The sequence below is a fragment of the Gavialis gangeticus genome, unplaced genomic scaffold, assembly GCF_001723915.1.
Source record: "Gavialis gangeticus isolate Ggan-Ray unplaced genomic scaffold, GavGan_comp1, whole genome shotgun sequence".
Classification (NCBI taxonomy): domain Eukaryota; kingdom Metazoa; phylum Chordata; order Crocodylia; family Gavialidae; genus Gavialis; species Gavialis gangeticus.
This window is the reverse complement of record NW_017729031.1, coordinates 79,289,885-79,309,392: the sequence shown is the minus strand read 5'-3', so window position 1 is coordinate 79,309,392 and position 19,508 is coordinate 79,289,885. Positions and strand designations below refer to the sequence as shown.

Here is a 19,508-nt window from a genome sequence, read left to right as displayed (position 1 = left end):
TGGCTGTGAGCAGCCCCAATATGCCAATGCCCTGCCTGTGCTGCTGCCCCTTGGCCCTGCAAGTGACCCTCACTCTTGACCTGCTGTCCCTAAGCCCCAGCCCCTCAGTGTGTGAAGGGGAGGGTGGGCTCCGGCGATGTGGGGTGGGGGTAATGTATTGAAGGGGGTGCTAGATTTCTGCTCCTGCAGCAGTGTGCAGGGCTCAAGCTGGGCTGGATGAACTCTGGGCAGAAGCAGTTTCTGCACCCTAGCAGGTGGGACCCAGCACAGGACGAAGTGTGGTCCTGCCATGGCTGCCAAGGTGAAGTGTGCAGTAGCATGGAACTGTGTTCCATGCGGCTCCTGGGCAGGCAGGGGGTGGCTCACCTTGGTAGCTTGGTGCTCCCTCCTGCACAGTCATGAAGATGGCTCCTATCCAGAGCTGGTCTAGCCCAGCTGCATCCCCACGCTCCTCTGGGCACAGTTATTTAGAGAGGGGGCACATTGCCTCTCTTCTCTCGCCCCACGCATTCTGCCTTGTTCCCCCCACCCCCATAGATTTAACTTGGAGGGAGCTGTTCTCTACCATACTGCCTATCTGTCATGTCCAAGTGTGCACAAAACCCATAGTTCCCGCCCCCCTGTTTTTCTCCTTTAAAGGAGAAAACACACATTTTCCATCACAAATGGAAAACCCAGATCCCTGTAGTTTTTTTTGTTTCCCAGCAGTCCAGCAGTAACATGCCTGAGCACGTGCAGAAGGGGTGAGGTGTCTGTGTAATACTCCTTTTCTGTTACCTGTTAATTTGGTTCAGCTGATAATTCTTTATAGATCTTTCATCTTTGCTGCTTGATGTCAGAGACTTAATATTTTTGCTTGCATCAATATAGGGAAGAACTGTTATTATTGAGCAAAGCTGGGGAAGTCCGAAGGTGACAAAAGATGGTGTGACAGTAGCCAAAGCAATTGATTTGAAAGACAAATATAAAAATATTGGAGCCAGGCTAGTGCAAGATGTTGCCAACAACACAAATGAAGAAGCAGGAGATGGTACCACTACTGCAACAGTCCTTGCACGTGCCATTGCAAAGGAGGGCTTTGAGAAGATCAGCAAAGGAGCTAATCCGGTGGAAATCAGGAGAGGTAAGAAATGTTGTTAGCAGTCACCATTTTCTTTTTTCCTGTCTCACTGAATGTGTCTGGGTTTCAGCTAGCTTGCCTCTGCTTGGGGTTGCAGTAGACTTGAGTAACCCAGTCTGCTGGAAGATGGTAATTGCCATGCTCCAGCAGACTCCAGCATCATGGGTATCAACATCCCTGCACTGAAAACTGGTGGTGGGGCCATTCGAGCCTTAGTTAAACTGCCCTTGCTGCCATTTTTTCAACGCAGGGATGCTGATACACGTGATGCTTCAGGTACTTTAATTAGAGCAGCTGTCAGAGCCACTGTAATTAAAGCCTCCCCGCCCCTCCTGGAGCACATCTATAAATGCTCAATACTTTTTATGTATATAAAAAAAAGTAATTGGCAATATAGGTGTGTGTTCTCGCCTTGTTAGATCATAGTAATACTTTTAGTAAATTGCCGTTTATTAATTCAGTTTTCTAATAAGCCTAATACTTTTTAGTGTGTAACTTGTATAAAAGTTAATATACTGTTATGTGAACAGAATGCTCCCTTTAGTCTGTTTGACTTTGCCTTAAGTAGTATCAAAGCTATCTCTGCCTCTCCTTTCCTGATGCTTCTGCATGTTTTCTATCGAATATTTAAAAAAGTGTATGAACTCCTGGGTTTGTTAATATCTGTTTGTAACTTTTGGGGAAAGTCTCTTGTTTTTATGCATTCGGCCTTGGACAATTTTGGTTTATACTTGGCCAAAAAAGCTTTATATATATATATTTTTATATAAGCTTTATATATATATGGAGCACACAGAACTTTGTACTGTGTGACTTGCAAAGAGGCACAGGTTTTGTGTTTGAATTTCAAACCTTGTTCAGTGCTATTCTGTACCACGTAAATAGTTATTTAATAAGGTTTATCTATTCATTCTTCTATCAGGTGTGATGCTAGCAGTTGATGCTGTCATAGCTGAATTAAAGAAACTATCTAAACCTGTTACAACTCCAGAAGAAATTGCACAGGTAATCCTTGTTTATTAATTTTTTCTGTTGGATGGAATATTATTACAGTCGCAAGTAAAGGCATGCTAATGGGAGCCAGCCAGACTATTTTGAGTACTGATATTTATGGCTTACTGTGGTAGTTACTTCTGTTAGACTTACAGGGGAAGACATGGCTTACTGTTGTATATGCTTCTTTAGACAGCTGCTCAAGGGTAATTGAGGAAAAAAATGACTGTATACCATTGCAGGTTGCCACAATCTCAGCAAATGGGGACCAAGAAATTGGCAACATAATCTCTGATGCCATGAAAAAAGTTGGACGGAAGGGAGTTATCACAGTTAAGGTAAGCATAACTTTTGTTGTGCCTGGTGAAAAGTTCTTGCATTTTCTGAAATAAATTTAAGTTGCATAAAGGTTTACTGGAGGTCTAAATAAACAGCAGTATATGCATCCGTTGCTTGTGATTTAAAATGGTTCTAATTTAAAGTCTGAACTTGGCACGCGTTATAGGCTCCTTTATGGTATAGCATAGTGGTGCTCAACATTTTTTTCCCTGCAGGCTGGATGGGCAGTGCCAAGTCTGCCTGCAGGCTGGGTCCAGCCACATAGGAGTTAGTTTGGCCTGGAACTGACCGCATGGAGAGGGGGGGACATGGCCCAGCCAAGAAGTGGCTGTGCTGAGCTTGGGAGTTAGGCAGTGGAAGAGGGGTGGCAGTATTAATTACCCTGGCTCCCTTGCCACCAGATGTCCTGATCTGGCCCGCAGGCTAGCACTGATGCATCGTTTTCACATGCACTATGTATTGCACTCACTAGAGCTTGTCTAGAATGATTATAGTTGGAGACCAACTGAAATTGCAGCTGAAATGTGCTGCATGACACTTCCTTTAATCTTGCAGTTTCCTCTGTGCGCCACCCTGCCACTGACTGGGAGAAGGGCCCTGCTGCTTGCTCACAATCAGTAGCGAGGCAAAAACTGCTGTTTTAAATATGGTACAGTTTTTGCTTCCTGGCTGGTCAGCAGGAAGTAGCGGGGCTGCCAGGGGACCTTGGCCAATCAGTGGCCGAAGGCAAAAACCACACCATATTTAAAACTTCTGTTTTTGCCTCCCTGCTGATCAGGGTAGATTAAAAATCAACTATTTCTTTTTTAAAAAATAAAAAAACCTGAATTTTTTAATAAAAATCTGATTTTTAAATTTTATTGTATTATTTGATTATATTTTTTTGGTTAAGATGCTTTTTTAAAAAATAAAGATAACTTGAAGATATGTTAAGGATTAGAGATCATCATGAAATAGGGCGTATTACTTTTCCTTTATACTGTTTGAGACGATATATTCATGTAACCTTTTTAGAAAAGTCTAAAGACTTTCTTGGCTGATACCAATAGCTGATTATTAACCAGGCGTATCAGCCAGTGCCAATCCAGTAACTGATATTTACAAGAATGCAGCTGTGTAGTGTGGAGAGCAGCTCCCTGCAGACAAGTCTGTGGAGGGGAAGGGGTATTGTGGGGGACAGATCAAGGTCCCCCATGGTGGGGCAGAGGGTGCTTCTCAGCCAGGGCAGCAAACGGGACCGGGGGTGGGGAGCTGAGCGGGGTGAGGGCAGATATGGGCACAGGGCTCTCTGCCCTGCTGCCTTTCCCTCCTGAGCCCTGCACTGGCCACATGTCTCCTGCCTGCATGGCAGCAGGGAGCGCAACTTGCCCCCACTGGTGGACAGGGGGCATGCAGCTGGCACAGGCTCTTGAGGGAAAGAGCCCCAAGCCCATAGCAGGCAGCCTATATCCACCCTGCGTGCAAATCGGGGTGGTATATGCCTCCCCAGGGAGCCCCGTGCCCCTTAGTCAAGCTGCTCATGGCTCTATCCCACTCTCCAGCCTGGCACTGGGTTCCATTCACTGCTTTGGCTGGGCAGTGCCCCTGCCCTGCTCCTTCCTTCACCGTGGGGGCCCTGATCTGATCACCCCACCCCCCATACCGCTTCCTCTTCCACAGACTTCTCTGCAGGCTGCTGCACTCCTGGCCACATGCACATGCATGTGTGCTGATATTATATTTATCAGCGACACTATCGGCTACGTTGGCCAAAAAAAGCTGATAATGTTAATTTTCATTTTATTGGTGCTGGCCCAATATGGCACTAATATACTGGTGCATCTCTAGGGCTCAGAGAACCTCATGAACTCATTTGCAGTGGAGGTGGAATAGAAGCTAATTTCGTAATGATTAGTGTGTTACAAATAGGCACAGAGGCATTTTGTTTACCACCAAAATTATAGATGTAATGTTTTTTATTGCATTTAACAGGATGGAAAAACTCTGAACGATGAGTTGGAAATCATTGAAGGCATGAAGTTTGACAGAGGTTACATCTCTCCATACTTCATTAATACAGCTAAAGGTGAGTTAGCAAAAGGTATCATTGATGAATTTCTGTATTGCTCTGCATGCAGAAAATGGCAAAAAAAAAATCCTATAGTTCAAGTCAAGTGAATTTGGTGTCAAATGCTAACTAAAATTGGTGCAGATTTAATTTAGATAATGTGTGTGCATTGAGAGTTGTCTGTTTTTCTGGTGTTTACCTTTGCTCACTGTTCTGATTTTTGCATTCGCAAAAGGAAGCATGAACTAGATTCCATTCTGACTATAACACCTTATTATTCCTGCTGCATAGCCAGAAAATAAAGCTTGCTTTTCTAATCGCAGGCTGAATACACAGTTAAACTAGCAGGTGTTAAAAGAAGTATTGGTTGTCTTGTAAGCAGAATGGTGTTATTTCAGATCACAGTATAGACAGAATGAGATTGGAATTGAAATCTGAGATGCTGCCATCACTTACAGTTAAACTGAATAAAAATGTTACTTGATATGCAAGATACAAGTTCACTTTGTCTAGTTCAGTGGTTCTTAACCTTTTTTTGTACCAGAACCCATTTGTCAATATTGGCCAGTCCCAACCCCTCACTCCTGGCTTGCTGCCTCCAGACCCCAGTTCCCCAGTGTGTGGGGCAGGGTGGGGAGCATGGGGGTCCCCAAGCAGCCCCTCACAGGCTGGAACTCCTGACAGCCTGCAAGGGAAAAGCCATGGTTTCCCATGTTTGTTTGCTGATCCATTTTTTTAAAACTTGTTCATGACCCTTTCATATTCTCATGATCCATTTTGGGTTGCAATCCATGGGCTTGAGAAACACTGGGACTCTTATTACAGGAGTATAAAAGAACTACTTTCCAAAGAAGAGATTTTCAAAATGGTAAAGGATCTTGATATCTACTTTCCTTTTACTCCAAGATGAAGTGTTGAGTAGCTTCAAGAATTCTCAATTGTATATGCAGGAATGTGCCGAAGTGCCTAGCTGTTTATTTTTGTTCTGGTTTGACACCAAATGTAAATTAAATTAATACAGCTTTTTGGTGCAGTTGTAATTTAACTTGCTTGTAACTTAAACAGCATGCAAACCAGTTTGTCTATCAATTGTGCAATATTTTTGAGAGGCAGAGCATAAGGCAACATGTCTCGGCAAAAAAAACCATAGAGTATGAAGGCTAAATTTGATTGGAATTTGGGGTGCAAAGTGTAACTTCATATATGCTTTCAATAAAAGGTGGTTCACACAGTGTGTATTGCCTCTGCAGGACAGAAATGTGAATTCCAGGATGCTTATGTTTTAATAAGTGAGAAGAAAATTTCCAGTGTTCAGTCCATTGTTCCAGCTCTTGAAATTGCCAATGCTCACCGTAAACCTTTAGTCATAGTTGCTGAAGATGTTGATGGTGAGGCTCTCAGTACTCTAGTCTTAAACAGGTAAGCCTTGCAATAGCTTTGTCACTTAGCCAGCTGTTCCTTTATCCTTTTAAAATAATGGGTATTTCTGGATTAGACTGCTTACATCAAAGAACACCAAGGTCAAAAGTGCATGTTGGCTTTTCAACAGGGTTGCATTCATTTTTATTTAGATTATGCTCTAAGTGGTGCTCAGCATTTTGGCCCCACAGGCCATGTGAGTGGCACAAAAGTGGTCTGCATGCTGGAACTGAGCCCTGTGCTGCCCTGCATGCTGAATCCAATGGGCAGGGCCTGTGGAACTTGCTACAGAACCCAAGGGTTGCCCCAGGAACCAGACGACACAATGCTGGGGGTCAGATCTGACCCATATGCTGGGTTTGAGCACCAGTGCCCTAAGTAATACCTAGGGGAACAGTAACTCTTGTCTGTGGTCAGCTCAGGTGATTCTGAAACCCAAACAGTTAATCAAAGAACATGGTCATACAACCTAATTTAACACCAGTAGAATCTTGATGTTCTGCATTAACTCTTTCCAGACTAAAGGTTGGCCTTCAGGTTGTTGCTGTAAAAGCACCAGGTTTTGGAGACAATAGAAAGAACCAGCTTAAAGATATGGCAATTGCTACGGGTGGCACTGTAAGTACACTGTGAGAATAGAAAAATGTATATGAATTTAATGGTCTCACCAAGTGCTATTTTAATTGTGTTGCCGTTTCCCAACCCCCCCATCTACTTTCATTCATTTATTTGTTAGCTTAGTGAATGGAAGTGATGGATATGCAAAGTTCATTACTGAGTTATCTAAGTCACGGGTTCACAGTTGATGCAGGTTGGATGTCATTGAATGGCGTGGTAGATGTTTAATTGCCATGTGTCTGCCTTATATTTGGTGCTGTTTGGTAGTCTGAGTGATGGGTTGGGTATGTAACCTCTTTGTTCTTGGGTTATAGCTCCTCAAATGAGAAGTATCTGAAAGGGAGCTGTGAAAGACTGGTTCTGCTGCTACTGTCTGAATTGTTCTGCAGCTACATTTGAGACCCTTAATATTCAAACACCTCTTAAATGTCACCTGAATGTTTGATTTCTAATATTTTTTTTATTTGTTTGGTATTCACAATGCAATTAATTGTTAGTCTCTCTTTTTTTCTTAACTGACTCGACTCCCTTGAAATCAGTAGTAACTGGGTGGAAAAGAAGAAACATGTCTGAGTGAATAAAGCCTAAGAAGTTCAAGATTATTTTCCCTATTATAATTATTGCCAGATATTTGAGTTTGAAGTTTAAACAGTGAGAATACACCAGCATCTTCCTCTGTTAAGTCTAAAGAGACTAAGTGTAAAGAGTTGGCAAGCAGGATTTAACTTGTGAACCTTGAATGCATTGCAGCTAGTTCAGGGGGTTTTTTCACCTGCTTCAAGCAGACAAGTATTTTTTTTTCCATTTCCTTGTCCCAATGTAAAGAAAAGAAAAGGCTTTGGAAATAGCTTGAGATAAGACAGGGTAACTACTTGATGCCTGATATGTCCTTGTAAACAGCTGTCAAACCTGGTGTCTGAAAAATGTGAAAGCTTTCAGTACTACTAAAATATTGTAGTACAGCAAAAGCTATGTTATCCAGCACCTTACAAACCTGCATGCTCCATTAACTGGCATGCTGGTTGACATGGCAAAAGCAAAACTGGAAGTGCCTGCTGGCAAAGGCACCTGTTCAGGCCTCGGGTAATGGGTATATTTGGTTATTCGGCATCCCCCATTCCCCATGGTGCCAGATAACAAAGCATTTCCTGTACTACTAAAATCATACCCCTCTTCAAAACTGCCCAGTTTTTGTCTGTAACAGTTTAGGCATCTGATGGTGAATTTTTTATTGTGGAATTGTTCTACTATTTTCTGTTAGCAATTTTTGGTTAGTACCTTTATGTGTGAAGACCTTGGATTCCAAGCCCCTTATGTAATATTTCAGGTATTCGGAGAAGAGGGTTTAAACCTGAATATAGAAGATATTCAGGCTCATGACTTTGGCAAGGTTGGAGAGGTCATTGTGACAAAAGATGATTCTATGTTCCTGAAAGGAAAGGGAGAAAAGGCTCAAATTGAAAAACGTATTCTAGAAATCGCTGAACAGTTAGAAGTTACTACAAGTGAATATGAGAAGGAGAAATTGAATGAACGACTGGCCAAACTCTCTGATGGAGTAGCAGTACTAAAGGTGAGGAATTAAACATCTTTCTTCCGGTGTTTACCAAATAAACAGTAGTCTTTAATACTTTTATTAGCATTTTTTGGCTGATGGTGATATATTTGGTTCCTTGAAGGCTTGCAATTTACCATAATGCCTCAGTCTTTTAAGTGCAGGACTGGTGCCTCTTTGGTCACATACAAGTGAACATTAAAAAAACTTGATTCTAACAAGTAGTCAAGTGTAAGCACTTAATTTACCACAATCTGAGGGTCCTCCAAAAGTGTCCCCGAGGTGGGTTTTAGGGAGCTTGGAAGGGGGGAAATCCTTTATATGGTAACATAATGTGTATATGCCAGAAGTGTATTTTATTTAGCTTTGTGATGGCCTTGGTTAAGGTGCTGAGTTGGGCTTATTCTCAAGGTTTAGGGGCTAGGGACATCGCAGACTTCTGTGTAAAGTTGTTAAATAGAAACTGCTTGGTACATAATGGAGGCACCATGCACATAAAGCACTGTCTGAATAAATCCTAAAACTTAAAATTTTGATTGGCTGCTTTTTAATATTTAGATGGAGAAATCTATTGGCGAAGTGGTCTTCAGGACTTCTGGAATCTGCAGCATTTTACACAACTTTATTTTTTTTGCTTTAGGTTGGCGGCACAAGTGATGTTGAAGTGAATGAGAAAAAAGATAGAGTAACTGATGCGCTGAACGCTACTCGTGCTGCTGTAGAGGAAGGCATAGTCCCAGGAGGTGGTTGTGCATTACTTCGATGCATCCCAGCACTAGATGCTATAACTCCAGTCAATGAAGATCAAAGAATTGGTAAGCAAAATAAATTAGGTTCAATTTGATGCACTAATACATTCCTTAAGCTCTATTCTAACCTGTAAAAATCACAGTACATGTGATTTAAGTCTATTTGTTCTTTTAGGCTTATCACTGTTTTTGCTTAACATATTCAGTTTTCTATTAATGCATTAAAGAAACATTTTTTGTGGACCAGCCTGCAGGAAATCAGCTGTTTAAAACTTGACTTCTAAAACCATTGATGAAATAACCACTGTTTAATATAATAATGTTTAGAAGTAAAGAATGTTTCATTAGGAATCAAATCTGATAGCGTGCTTTGTTTCTGAATTGTAATTTGTCATACATGTGCCATGGTTTGAGCATGGAGTATTAAGTCCTATTCCTGTAGAAAATAAAAATGATGCTTCAGTTGCCAGGAGTTAGGTCACTATCTTAATATTTTCCTGGGGGGAGGCAGGAGTTTGTGTTTTTTGTTTTTTTTTAATTCATCTTGAAAATCAGGAAAAATGGTGAATCTGAGATGGCAGTAAAATGTGTGGGTCTGCTGTAGAATACTAAGTGTTGATTTTTATTTTTTTTAAGGCATAGACATCATTAAGAGAACACTGAAAATTCCAGCAATGACTATTGCTAAGAATGCAGGTGTTGAAGGATCACTGATAGTTGAAAAAATCATGCAGAGCCTGCCAGAAATTGGCTATGATGCTATGCTTGGTGATTTTGTGAATATGGTTGAGAAAGGAATCATTGACCCAACGAAGGTAAATAGTATCTTTGTTCATTGCAAAATACTTTCAGACATACTTCATTGTTAGGGAAATTGGCATTAAATTTTTCTTTCATATTTTTAGGTCGTAAGAACTGCTCTGATGGATGCTGCAGGTGTTGCTTCCCTTTTATCAACAGCAGAAGCTGTAGTTACAGAAATTCCTAAAGAGGAGAAGGAAGCTGCAATGGGAGGAATGGGTGGAATGGGGGGAGGAATGGGAGGTGGCATGTTCTAATTCCTGGAATAACAATGTATCATGAACTGTGATGGTTGAGGCTGACAGTTTGATGAAAACCTGGTCAGTGAAAGAGGATGGATAGTGACTGAAGTGAGGCTGGTGTTTTAAAAGAATCACTGTAACCATCAGTTACTGGATTTCAGTTAAACACATGTAATTGTTTACAGTCATTGTCCATGCCTACGGATAATTTATTCTGTATTTTTGAATAAAGACATTTGTACATTCCTGATATTGGGTGCGAGATCCCTGTACCAACAATTTTCTGCTTTAAACCCAATCAAGGCACTTAATTCTGTTTTGGAATTTACTGGTGCTTGCCACTACTGGAGAAAACTCAAAAGCCATGGTGTGGAAGACTTAAAGTGTACAAAGTAGACCAATATACAATTATGTGACAACCTTTATCTAATAAAATAGATTGTTCAAAGTTATGAAATGTATCACCTTATTCACCTGTACACAAATAGTAGTTAACATGACTTAATGAACAGAGAACTCTGACAGCAGTGCTTGGAACACTTGGGGTAGCTATGTTTTACAAAACAATCTTCCCCTCACTAATAAGAAGCATCTTATTCTTAGGGCTAGCCGTAGTCCTATAAGACTTTGGCAGGAAATGCATCCAGGCTCAGCTAGCATCACTTTTAAAAATGTACTCAAGTGCTAATGGAGAAGTAAGTTATGTATATTAACTTTTACTCTACTCCTGGAATATTTACTTGGTTTCATACATGGAGACAAGATAGATTCTTTTAGCAGCAGTAGGGGAAAAATCTTCACGAACACTTGATGTGAAAAGGATATGCTTCCTGAGTTTCCTTTTAAGAAAAGAAATTTCTTTTCCAAGATCTGCTTCTTCCAGTGCTGAGTAAATGAGTACCTTGGAGACCAACAGTTTTGTGTCACCAAAAACAATTAGAACATTTCAAGTGCAGATGTTTTTTAGCTGGTATTTTTGGAAGAATCTTAACATAGCAACAGTGATCTTCCCTCCTCTTGCTCCCTTTACTACTTTGCCCAAAAAGGGATTTCTTTTTATTCCCTAGTCCCATTGGGCTTTAAATACACTTTGGTTAATTGTATCCACACAGTAAATGCCACTGTGCTTTAAAATACCACCTGCCTTAATGTAAACAAGCTTTCAGTATAAATCTGGCAACTTACTGTAACAAGTAAAAGGGATATAGCTTTTTCAGTTGATTAAAAGCTTGCAAACCTAATTGCTCTCCTGTTACATCTGAAGAATCCATTTCAAGTCTCTCCCACTTCAGAGAAGAAACATTTACCAACCCTAATCAGTGTTTCCCAGCTGAGACTCTTAAGTGTCCTTTCTAAATATTAAATGGTGTTTACCCCTCACTGATGTTCTAATGTGCCAGTACACTCTGTTTAGCAGAGTTTACTGAAAAACAGATTTTGTTGTTTGAATGCATAGTTAGCCAACCAAATGTTAGGGCATCCCATATCTAACTACAGCTGGAAGGTAGGAGTAGAGGATTTGGACAGCATACAGCATTCAAACTCCAGCTGCCAGGTGCACAGCACTTAAGCAGCATGGCCTTCACTTCTTTTCCTACTTGAGATGGTTTGATAAAAGTTTAGGCTGAGTGTGGCTATAAGTGCTACATTTAAAATTCCCCTTGTAATTGTGCCTTTTAGACTTGCCATTATATTTAAAGGAGTTTGCTTACCAGTTTTACTTCTGATCAATGCTGATGGCTTACTGCCCTGCAGATAAGTAGTCAGTATATACAACTGCATTAGTAACTATGACTCAACCTCCCTTTCCCACTAGAGCACTGTCAGTTAAAATATTGAAAAAAGGTAATAGTGCATTCCTTACTGACAGTAAAGGAGCAAGATCTCTCTTAAGAGAACTATCCTTTAACATTGCCAGACTTTGTTCAGGTTGATACCAATACATTGTTACAAATGTACAGGCTTTAACTACTAATAACTTAAATTTGAATAATATATTAACAAGCACCGCAAAAAAAGTTTAGAGAAAGCGAAGTTTTGTTATGATCTGTACAATGAAACTGCTTGGCAGAAAAAGGAAGGCTATTATGGTTGGCTAGGTTATACTAGCTGCCCTTCAGTTTTTACACTTAACACCTTAAATTGCACTTGATTGAAGCTTGAATATTCTATTTACATCAGGATGCATATGTGCATGTTTTGTACAGTAATATGATACACTAAGCTGACAGATGCCCACAAAAGGAGAAAAGCACCTCTCTTATAAATAAAGTTTACAAAACTAGTTTACAATAAAGATAGACGGGCTAGTAGTTCTTTTTATGTGTGGTGAACTTCATGAAGCATAAACTCTTGAGGTATACTGGTTTCTGGACCATGGAGTTTGGATGATCTTTTTTCAAAGGCAGCTACCATCTTCTTAACCACTTCATCAAAAAACAGTGTAACAAGCTGTGAGTGTAGGAGTGACCGAAATTCAAAGGAAATCTGTGAGAGAAATGAGGAAAGATTATTCCAGCATCTACCACTGCAACCAAGTGTCAAGAATTACCCTATAGGAACTCTTCTACTGTAAGCATACAACTCTTTTTTTTAAGTTTCCCATTGCTTTCTGTGCAAGTTGTAGGGAAAAGAATATTTCTAAACTCTCAAGACTTGTAAGGGAAGCTACACCTATCATCTGAAGGATAGGTGATATCTACCATTTTAGAAAGAGGACTGATATTTCTGTCAAAGAGGACAATTGTATCTTTGTACAATGCAGGTCAATTTTTTTTACATCATCTAAAGTATCCCAAAACACTTCTGAGGGAAAAAAAAAAAGTCAGAGCAGTAGGAAAGAATAAAAAAAAATAAATCAGTAAACCATGCAATGAGGAGAAAGGTTGTTTGAAGAAAGATTGGTATTGGTAAAGCACGGACAGATCAATGAAGACTGACAGCTAAGCTACAGCAAGCCAAGGATCTTTAAAAAAACGAAGGTGAAATGTGTGGAGGATATGACTGGACATGAGACACTGAGGTAAGACTTCATTTTAACACTTAAAATTTGTTTTTACCTCAAGTCCTGTTGTGGTTGTAATGTGCTAAAGCTGCATTTAAAGCAAGAATAACAATTGTAAGTTAGGGATGCCAGCTGCTACTCTTGTTCATTTTTCAGTGGCTCTGGCTATAGTTTTAATCTTCCTGCAAACTGCACTTACTGTTCTCACACAGCAAGAATTCCTCCATATCTCCACTCTTAAGGGAAAGAATGGTTTCCACTCTTCCCCTTGAGCACAAAGTGGGACCAAAGCAGAAGCATCACCTGTACAACAAGCCCTAACTTTCTGCTGAAGTGGCAGTTATTAGACCTGACCCTCCCTGCTAACATACATTCTTGTAAATTAAGCTGGGGCCATAACAGGCAGGGCTGAAGAACCAACCCACTGTGAGCCGGACAAAATCCCTTGGTGGGCCAAATCTGGCCCACAGGCAGTATTTCCCACCCCCTCCCCCAGTTTGAGCTCAAATGCAACTTACGTTAGACGTACCTCATTAAAGGTTGCTGATAACTGTTTATCAGCAGCAGAGTGACTGAATACTGGGACATTAGCCTACTGGAACAAGCAGCTGCCCAAGGCTCAGATTTAAAATTGTAATACCTTTAAAAGTTGTAATTATTTCATCTAATGGCTCAATTATTGCATAAAACTTAATACCAAGTCTCATACCTGAAGATTGTGGTAAACTCTGCTATTAGTGTCTACAGCTGCATACACTCAAAGTATTGACTTTAAGGCAGATAAACACCATTGGAGTCTACTAATCCCCAGTGTGACAGCCTCTTAGTGTACTGTGAATTACTAACTTTAAATTAATGGGGAGGAGGGTGGTATCACTCATTGGCTAAATCCCACAGTAAGTCAGTAATAGAGCAAGGATTAGAGTTTGTAAGTGTCCAACTCTTAGTCCAGTGTGAAAGCCAGTCATTTTTACTTCTGTCACTAATGCAAAATATTTTTGTCCTTTAAAAAGGTATGCATAATTAAGGGTATTGATGATCCCTCACAAAGTTGGAAAATGCCCATCTCAGGGCCAATATTCAAATTTCATACATGCTATCCACCTGAAATGTTATAAAGTGGCTTAGATTAAAAGTAACCTTTAAAAAAAAAAAAAAAAGTTTGTGATTACCTAGCACAAAGTATTTGGATTCTGGAATTTATTTAAGGCAATAACTTTTACAACTTGACTAAAATTTAGGCTAAAGCTTTGCAAAGTTTCCAGCAAGTCACTGGAATTAGTGTAAAGGCCTAGTGCTGCCTTCTGCAGGAACTTTGAGACTTCTGTATAAGGGTTTTAGGGAGTTTTTAGATTCCATAAGTGAAATGACAAGCAAGCCAAGTTCTATGAGAAATTGCATTTTACAAGTGCTTGCAAAATCTCTCATCAGTAGACTGAAGGAAATTAGCCCAGGGGAGGAGCATTTCAAGTGACCAGCTTTCTTTTATTTATAGGGGAGAGACTTTTAAACAAAAGAATACCAGCAGGTGGCAGCAATATTGGCCTAAGCACAGGAAAGCACAGTTAAATAAAGGTAGTCTTGACAATAAATGGGAAAAACTAGAAAAAAAAATTCATTGGGGAGGGGGGAGAACCCATAAAGAAGTATTAGCAAAGCAGACAGTGTATCAGAATAGTGAAAACACAGCTTTGAGTTGTAACAATACCACATCAGAGCAAACCTCCTTGTTGCTGGCTACCTCAGGACCATGAGAGATGTAACCACAAATAGTTAGTTTTTGGAACAACAAATTAGTTAGAATACAGGTCTTGCTGAGAACATCAGAAGCAGCCAGGGTATTTGTACTGACCAAGAGACGACCAACAGAGGACAAGGGAACAGTGCAAAGGAGAGAGAATTAAGATAGTAACCAATAAGAAAGAAAGATTAAATTAGAAACAAACAAGTCTCAGCTAAATAAGGTGGATTCTTCCTAACAGCAAAATCTATAAAGTTTAGGAACAGAACTACTGGTGAAGTCCCCTCAGAGATGCTTATAATTTGATTGTGGGAGGTTGTTTAATCCAGTAACATTTTGAGTTGCTGATTTACTATTCTGGCCAGGTGTATTTGTTTGGCCAGCAAATAACAGCTAGCAGCTTGAGGAAAAACACTCAAATGCCTGAAATGTTTATGTTGGGAGCTAATGGTCAGTGTTGACATATAGGGGATGCACAGGGGGGCATATGCACCCCCTGAGAGCACCCGTGCACCCCTGGACTGGCACTTGCTGCTTAGGTAATGGGTAGGAGGGCCAGGTGGGAGTGCGAGAGCACTGGCTGATCACTGCAGCGAGATCAACCACAGGGGACCCTCTCCCTGGGAGGCGAGATTGACTGCAGGGGGGGTACGTGCCTCCCCTGAATAAGGCAGCACCAGTTGCCTGTGCTAATGGTTGCAATGTAGAAGGAAGGTGTCTTGAGAGAATTCTGTAGGAAAACTTTGATGTGTAAAGCCTATAAGACTTACCCCAAATATTAATATTTAAAGTTTGGGGGGTTGAAATATAAACATTTGCAATTTTATTCAGTAACAGTAGCTATGAGGAACACAAGCCTCCTCTGGTTAAAAGTAGGTTTCCATTTCCTGTTTATACCACACAGTGGGCTTAATTACAGTACTTACTGAAAAATCCAATATGCATGTTCTTGGGTAACCAGGGATTCCAGGGCTGAAACGCCATACTGTTTCCAAGTGATTAAATAATTTCCCATCTGTACAGGATGCCTAGAAGACAGTTTAAGTTAAGGTACAGCTCAACTCTCATATACTTGATATAAAAGGTAAGTGTGTCCTTCTGAAACTGGTATTAAGAAAATGAATTTTTTAACATTTAACTAAAAAGGTTGTGGTATAGCTCAAATGTACTCCTGCACTAAAGTCCAGGTGAACTAACACAATTTTATACAACATATCCAAGTCCTCTTTGCAAGGTCTGTCTTGTGTCTAGAGAAAGATGGGTGGTATATACTTCCATCTACAAGCCACACAACAGTTTTCACAACCCAGATGAAAGAGTCCCATATCTTTGCAGGTATAGAAAGTAGAATTATTTTTAAACAAAGCATATGAATATGTAACCTTTATGTTAAGTTAGATACACTGACACTCAACTATTTATTATAAATAGCAGTGTTCAGATACTGTTTATCATCAAAGGCAATACTAGTGGCCAAGTTGAATTACATCTTAACTGTCATCAGCTTTTGTAAACTTGAGTGCTCATATGTGGTATGCATTTAAAGCCTACATATTACTGCTTTTATTGCAAATCTCTAAGACTGCATTTCATGAAGGTATTCATCAACATAAGAATAGCAGAATCTGGCCACAAATTTACATATTTGACTTTAGTTACCCACACGTAGTATTAACCAGATGGTTGAGCTAGGGTCTGACTATACAGTCCTTATCTAAATCCCCAAAGAGTATAAAGGAATTAATTAGCTTTATAACCTTTATGTGAAGGTTAATTTGCTGTGGGCCCTATTTCCATTTGATGCCAAACTGCTTTGGCCAAGCTGCATTTCTAGTGTAGGACTGAATGATAATTCCTTTAAGATAGACTTGCAGTTGGCTTGAAATTCCTAGAGGAATGATGCAGTTCCTTCTTTAACCTGAAGTTCAGCATGTTACCACTGAAGTTCTTCTAGATGCAGTAGATGCATCAAACTGGGATGTTTTTCCTTCATATTTCCTCCTTTTGCTACTACTACTTCCACCCCATCATGAGTAGCTACCTATTAGGTTAACTGCTGATCTTTTAATCATCATAACAATACAATACTTAGCAAGCAAGCAGTTCTCTCTGCTACTGGCACTGACCCTGTGGAATGGAACAATGGAAATTTTTAACGAGAAGTCCTACCTTAAACAAGCCTAACAAATATGGGAGTGTCCTTAAGTCCAAGAAAAAGACTTCACCCCTCATCACTATCTTAGAAGTATTATAGTCTTTTTCAAGGCTAGATTTGCCCTTTTAAAAAGGTGAGCTATAAAGCACAGAGGTAGCTGGCAAGTCAGTCTGGGAGCTGTGTCAATGCAGGCATATTCTAGGTCAAGAACCAGTCAGGATGGAGGTCAGTCAGTATGTGGAACCTGACCATTCTGCTGAAAGTGTTTGACTTCCTCAGGTCCACAATAGAAGATTATTTTTACTCCAAACATGAAGGTGTATTTTGAGTAAGGGCCCATCTGTGCTGCCTTGCAACATACCTCCACCAGGCATAATAAGAAAACCTTTTTTGCTCTGACCAGTGTTTCACAAGAGAAATACCAACAAAGAATAGGTAAGAGGAAGGGTAGAATTGGATTGCATGTCCAAAATATTATTTTATCATCAGTTTTCTGTAGCATGGAGTGGAATTGCTACAGATATGGTCAAGATGATCTCTTAAGTGAAAGATTAGGCAAAGTGAGTATCACAGAAACACACCTTAAGTTCCCAAGCAGTCAAATTAGTGCCTGTACTGGTAAGCAGAACAAGTAGGCCACTCAAGTGATAAACCTCTGCCTAAACTAAACTCTTATTCTGCTTTTTATATTACTGAAATAGTTAAACTTCTGTTCAAAAGGATAAATATTAAGAAGTAACTTATTGCCTATGGAACCTAAAAGAATATGAAGTATAGTTCTTTTTCTTCTGACTAAATTAATGCTAGAGATATAACAACAGACCTAGTCTCATCTTCCCATCAGTCTTGCTATTGAACAAGCCTTCACCATTAAAGGGAAAATCCTCCATTTTGGTTTGAGCCTTCCCGGACAGGCCAGATAATTTAAGTCATGAATGCTGTAAGAAGAGTGTCAGATGCCACAGTTCTTGCTGAAGTGTCTGAAGCATCATACACGCTGCTCAGAGAAACAGGGGTAAGTCAATATGATTATTTAAAGAGGCTTACATAATATATACAAATTAGCATACCTTACAATGAAGAAAACAGGAATTGGTATGTCTATCTCAATAATGGCAAGCTATTTCTCACAAAACAGAAGCTTTTTTTCTGGTTTTTAGCTCCCATTTTAAAGAGATTCTCAACAGTATAGAGCCACGCAAAGCAACTTTAGAATTAACTTTTTTTTTTATTCACCATTTTCTGTTCTCTCTTAAGGACTTGATTTTATTTAAAAAATAAAAAAACAAAATATTAGGAACACAAAGCCCGCAAAAAAAAAAAATGTTACCTTAACCAGGTGAGGTTTCACTAGAGTGATAACTGATGTATATCTTTCTACCAGTGGAGGAAAGCCTATTTCTAGATGGGCTTTACAGTATCCAGAACGTTTGGATAATATGTTTGACTTTTTACACCAAGGAACAAACTGTTTGTAGTCCTCCACACCAGCAACAACTTCGTACATTTCCTGCATGGAATACCTGGTAAAAGAAACATGGCCATTACAAGCTAGAAAACATATAGACTAGAAGTTCAATACAACAGCTTTCTAGGCTTGAACAATTTGCACTGGGAACTAATATTACTGTTTCCTAATTTCTGAGTAGGTGACTATGCAAACTAATTCTTTTAGCAACTTTTAACTGAAATATAAATAGAGCACAATAGATGCCTATTGCACAGTGTAATATGCTCATGTAAGGAAACAATTTTGACTCCAACACAAATGGATATTTTTAGACAATTTAAACAATTAGCCAAATTAGGAAAAGAGGTGTAGGAAATTTGGCTTAAATTAGTATCATCACAAAGCGACACGATACTTGAACAGGTAGGGTGCTGATTGTGATGATGTGCATTCAGAAAAGTACTGGTACGAGAGGGAATCTGTGCTTACCATTATCTGTTTAAACAGTTTCTATAGGACCTTTGCTTTTAAATTCAAGGGACTAAATCCTGCAGACAAATGTTAAGTAATACAAGATTGGTCATGTGCATGAAGTTATTTATATCCGTAAGTGTTTGTAGGACTGGATACTATATTACTTTCCTTTTAAAAAGAGGAGCGAGAGAAACAAAGGCTGAATGTCACAATTCTGAACACTGCACTTACAGATGTTCGTAAGCGGACAGCATTAAGTTTCTGAGAGTGTTTCAGAGTATGAAACCTCTGTTTTGTTGTGCTCCTTGAACATGAAATGGATTTTACAAAAGGAGGAAAAGACATTTTCTGACTCATGTTCTTACTGAAAACCTTCATCTGAATCTCTGGTAAGTCTAATTCCATTTGAAGCCTTAAAAATAGGAAAAGGAACAAAGGAAATTTTAGTCCTGGCAGGTCTGTAACTGGCTTTTATGAGGAAAACTAGCCAATTGCCTGTCAAGAATGATGGAGGAGGCAGAAGCAAGCAGGGATGGAGCCCTGTGCCCTCTCCCATCCAGGCCTGCTCCCCCCTCCCCACCACAGCGGGCCTGGGCTGACCTGGCAGTGGCAGGGGGATGGGAGGAGCGGGCTTGAGGCTGACACAGGGGATTGGTGGGGGGGAAAGAGGAGTGGGCCCTGGCCAGGATGGGAGGGAGGCCCGTTTCTTCCCTCCCCCCACTGCTGCCATGTTGGGCCAGGCCCATTATCCCCCCTCCCCATCAGGCCTGCTTCTCCCCCTATCACTGCTGCACTGGCCCT

The 19,508-nt window shown here is 40.2% G+C and overlaps 2 protein-coding genes across 3 annotated transcripts in view; one reads left to right on the top strand and one right to left on the bottom strand.

Annotated features, from left to right (window-relative positions):
* HSPD1 (heat shock protein family D (Hsp60) member 1) overlaps window positions 1–10,133 on the top strand; it is an 18,598-nt gene extending 8,465 nt beyond the window's left edge. Inside the window, exons 2-11 of the mRNA XM_019523143.1 lie at window positions 871–1,123; window positions 2,043–2,125; window positions 2,356–2,451; window positions 4,424–4,517; window positions 5,750–5,918; window positions 6,437–6,536; window positions 7,864–8,109; window positions 8,732–8,906; window positions 9,477–9,655; window positions 9,746–10,133. Of these exons, the coding sequence (XP_019378688.1) occupies window positions 871–1,123; window positions 2,043–2,125; window positions 2,356–2,451; window positions 4,424–4,517; window positions 5,750–5,918; window positions 6,437–6,536; window positions 7,864–8,109; window positions 8,732–8,906; window positions 9,477–9,655; window positions 9,746–9,898 (1,548 nt within the window). The 3' untranslated portion in view covers window positions 9,899–10,133. The remainder of the gene's footprint in view (window positions 1–870; window positions 1,124–2,042; window positions 2,126–2,355; window positions 2,452–4,423; window positions 4,518–5,749; window positions 5,919–6,436; window positions 6,537–7,863; window positions 8,110–8,731; window positions 8,907–9,476; window positions 9,656–9,745) is intronic.
* A 61-nt stretch (window positions 10,134–10,194) lies between these two features.
* Window positions 10,195–19,508, bottom strand: part of COQ10B (coenzyme Q10B) — a 16,024-nt gene continuing 6,710 nt past the window's right edge. For both annotated transcript variants that reach the window (XM_019523144.1, XM_019523145.1), the window contains 3 exons: window positions 18,114–18,306; window positions 15,555–15,656; window positions 10,195–12,370 (listed from right to left, as the gene is read on the bottom strand). In XM_019523144.1, coding sequence (XP_019378689.1) covers window positions 12,203–12,370; window positions 15,555–15,656; window positions 18,114–18,306 — 463 coding nt within the window. In that variant the 3' untranslated portion in view covers window positions 10,195–12,202. The remainder of the gene's footprint in view (window positions 12,371–15,554; window positions 15,657–18,113; window positions 18,307–19,508) is intronic.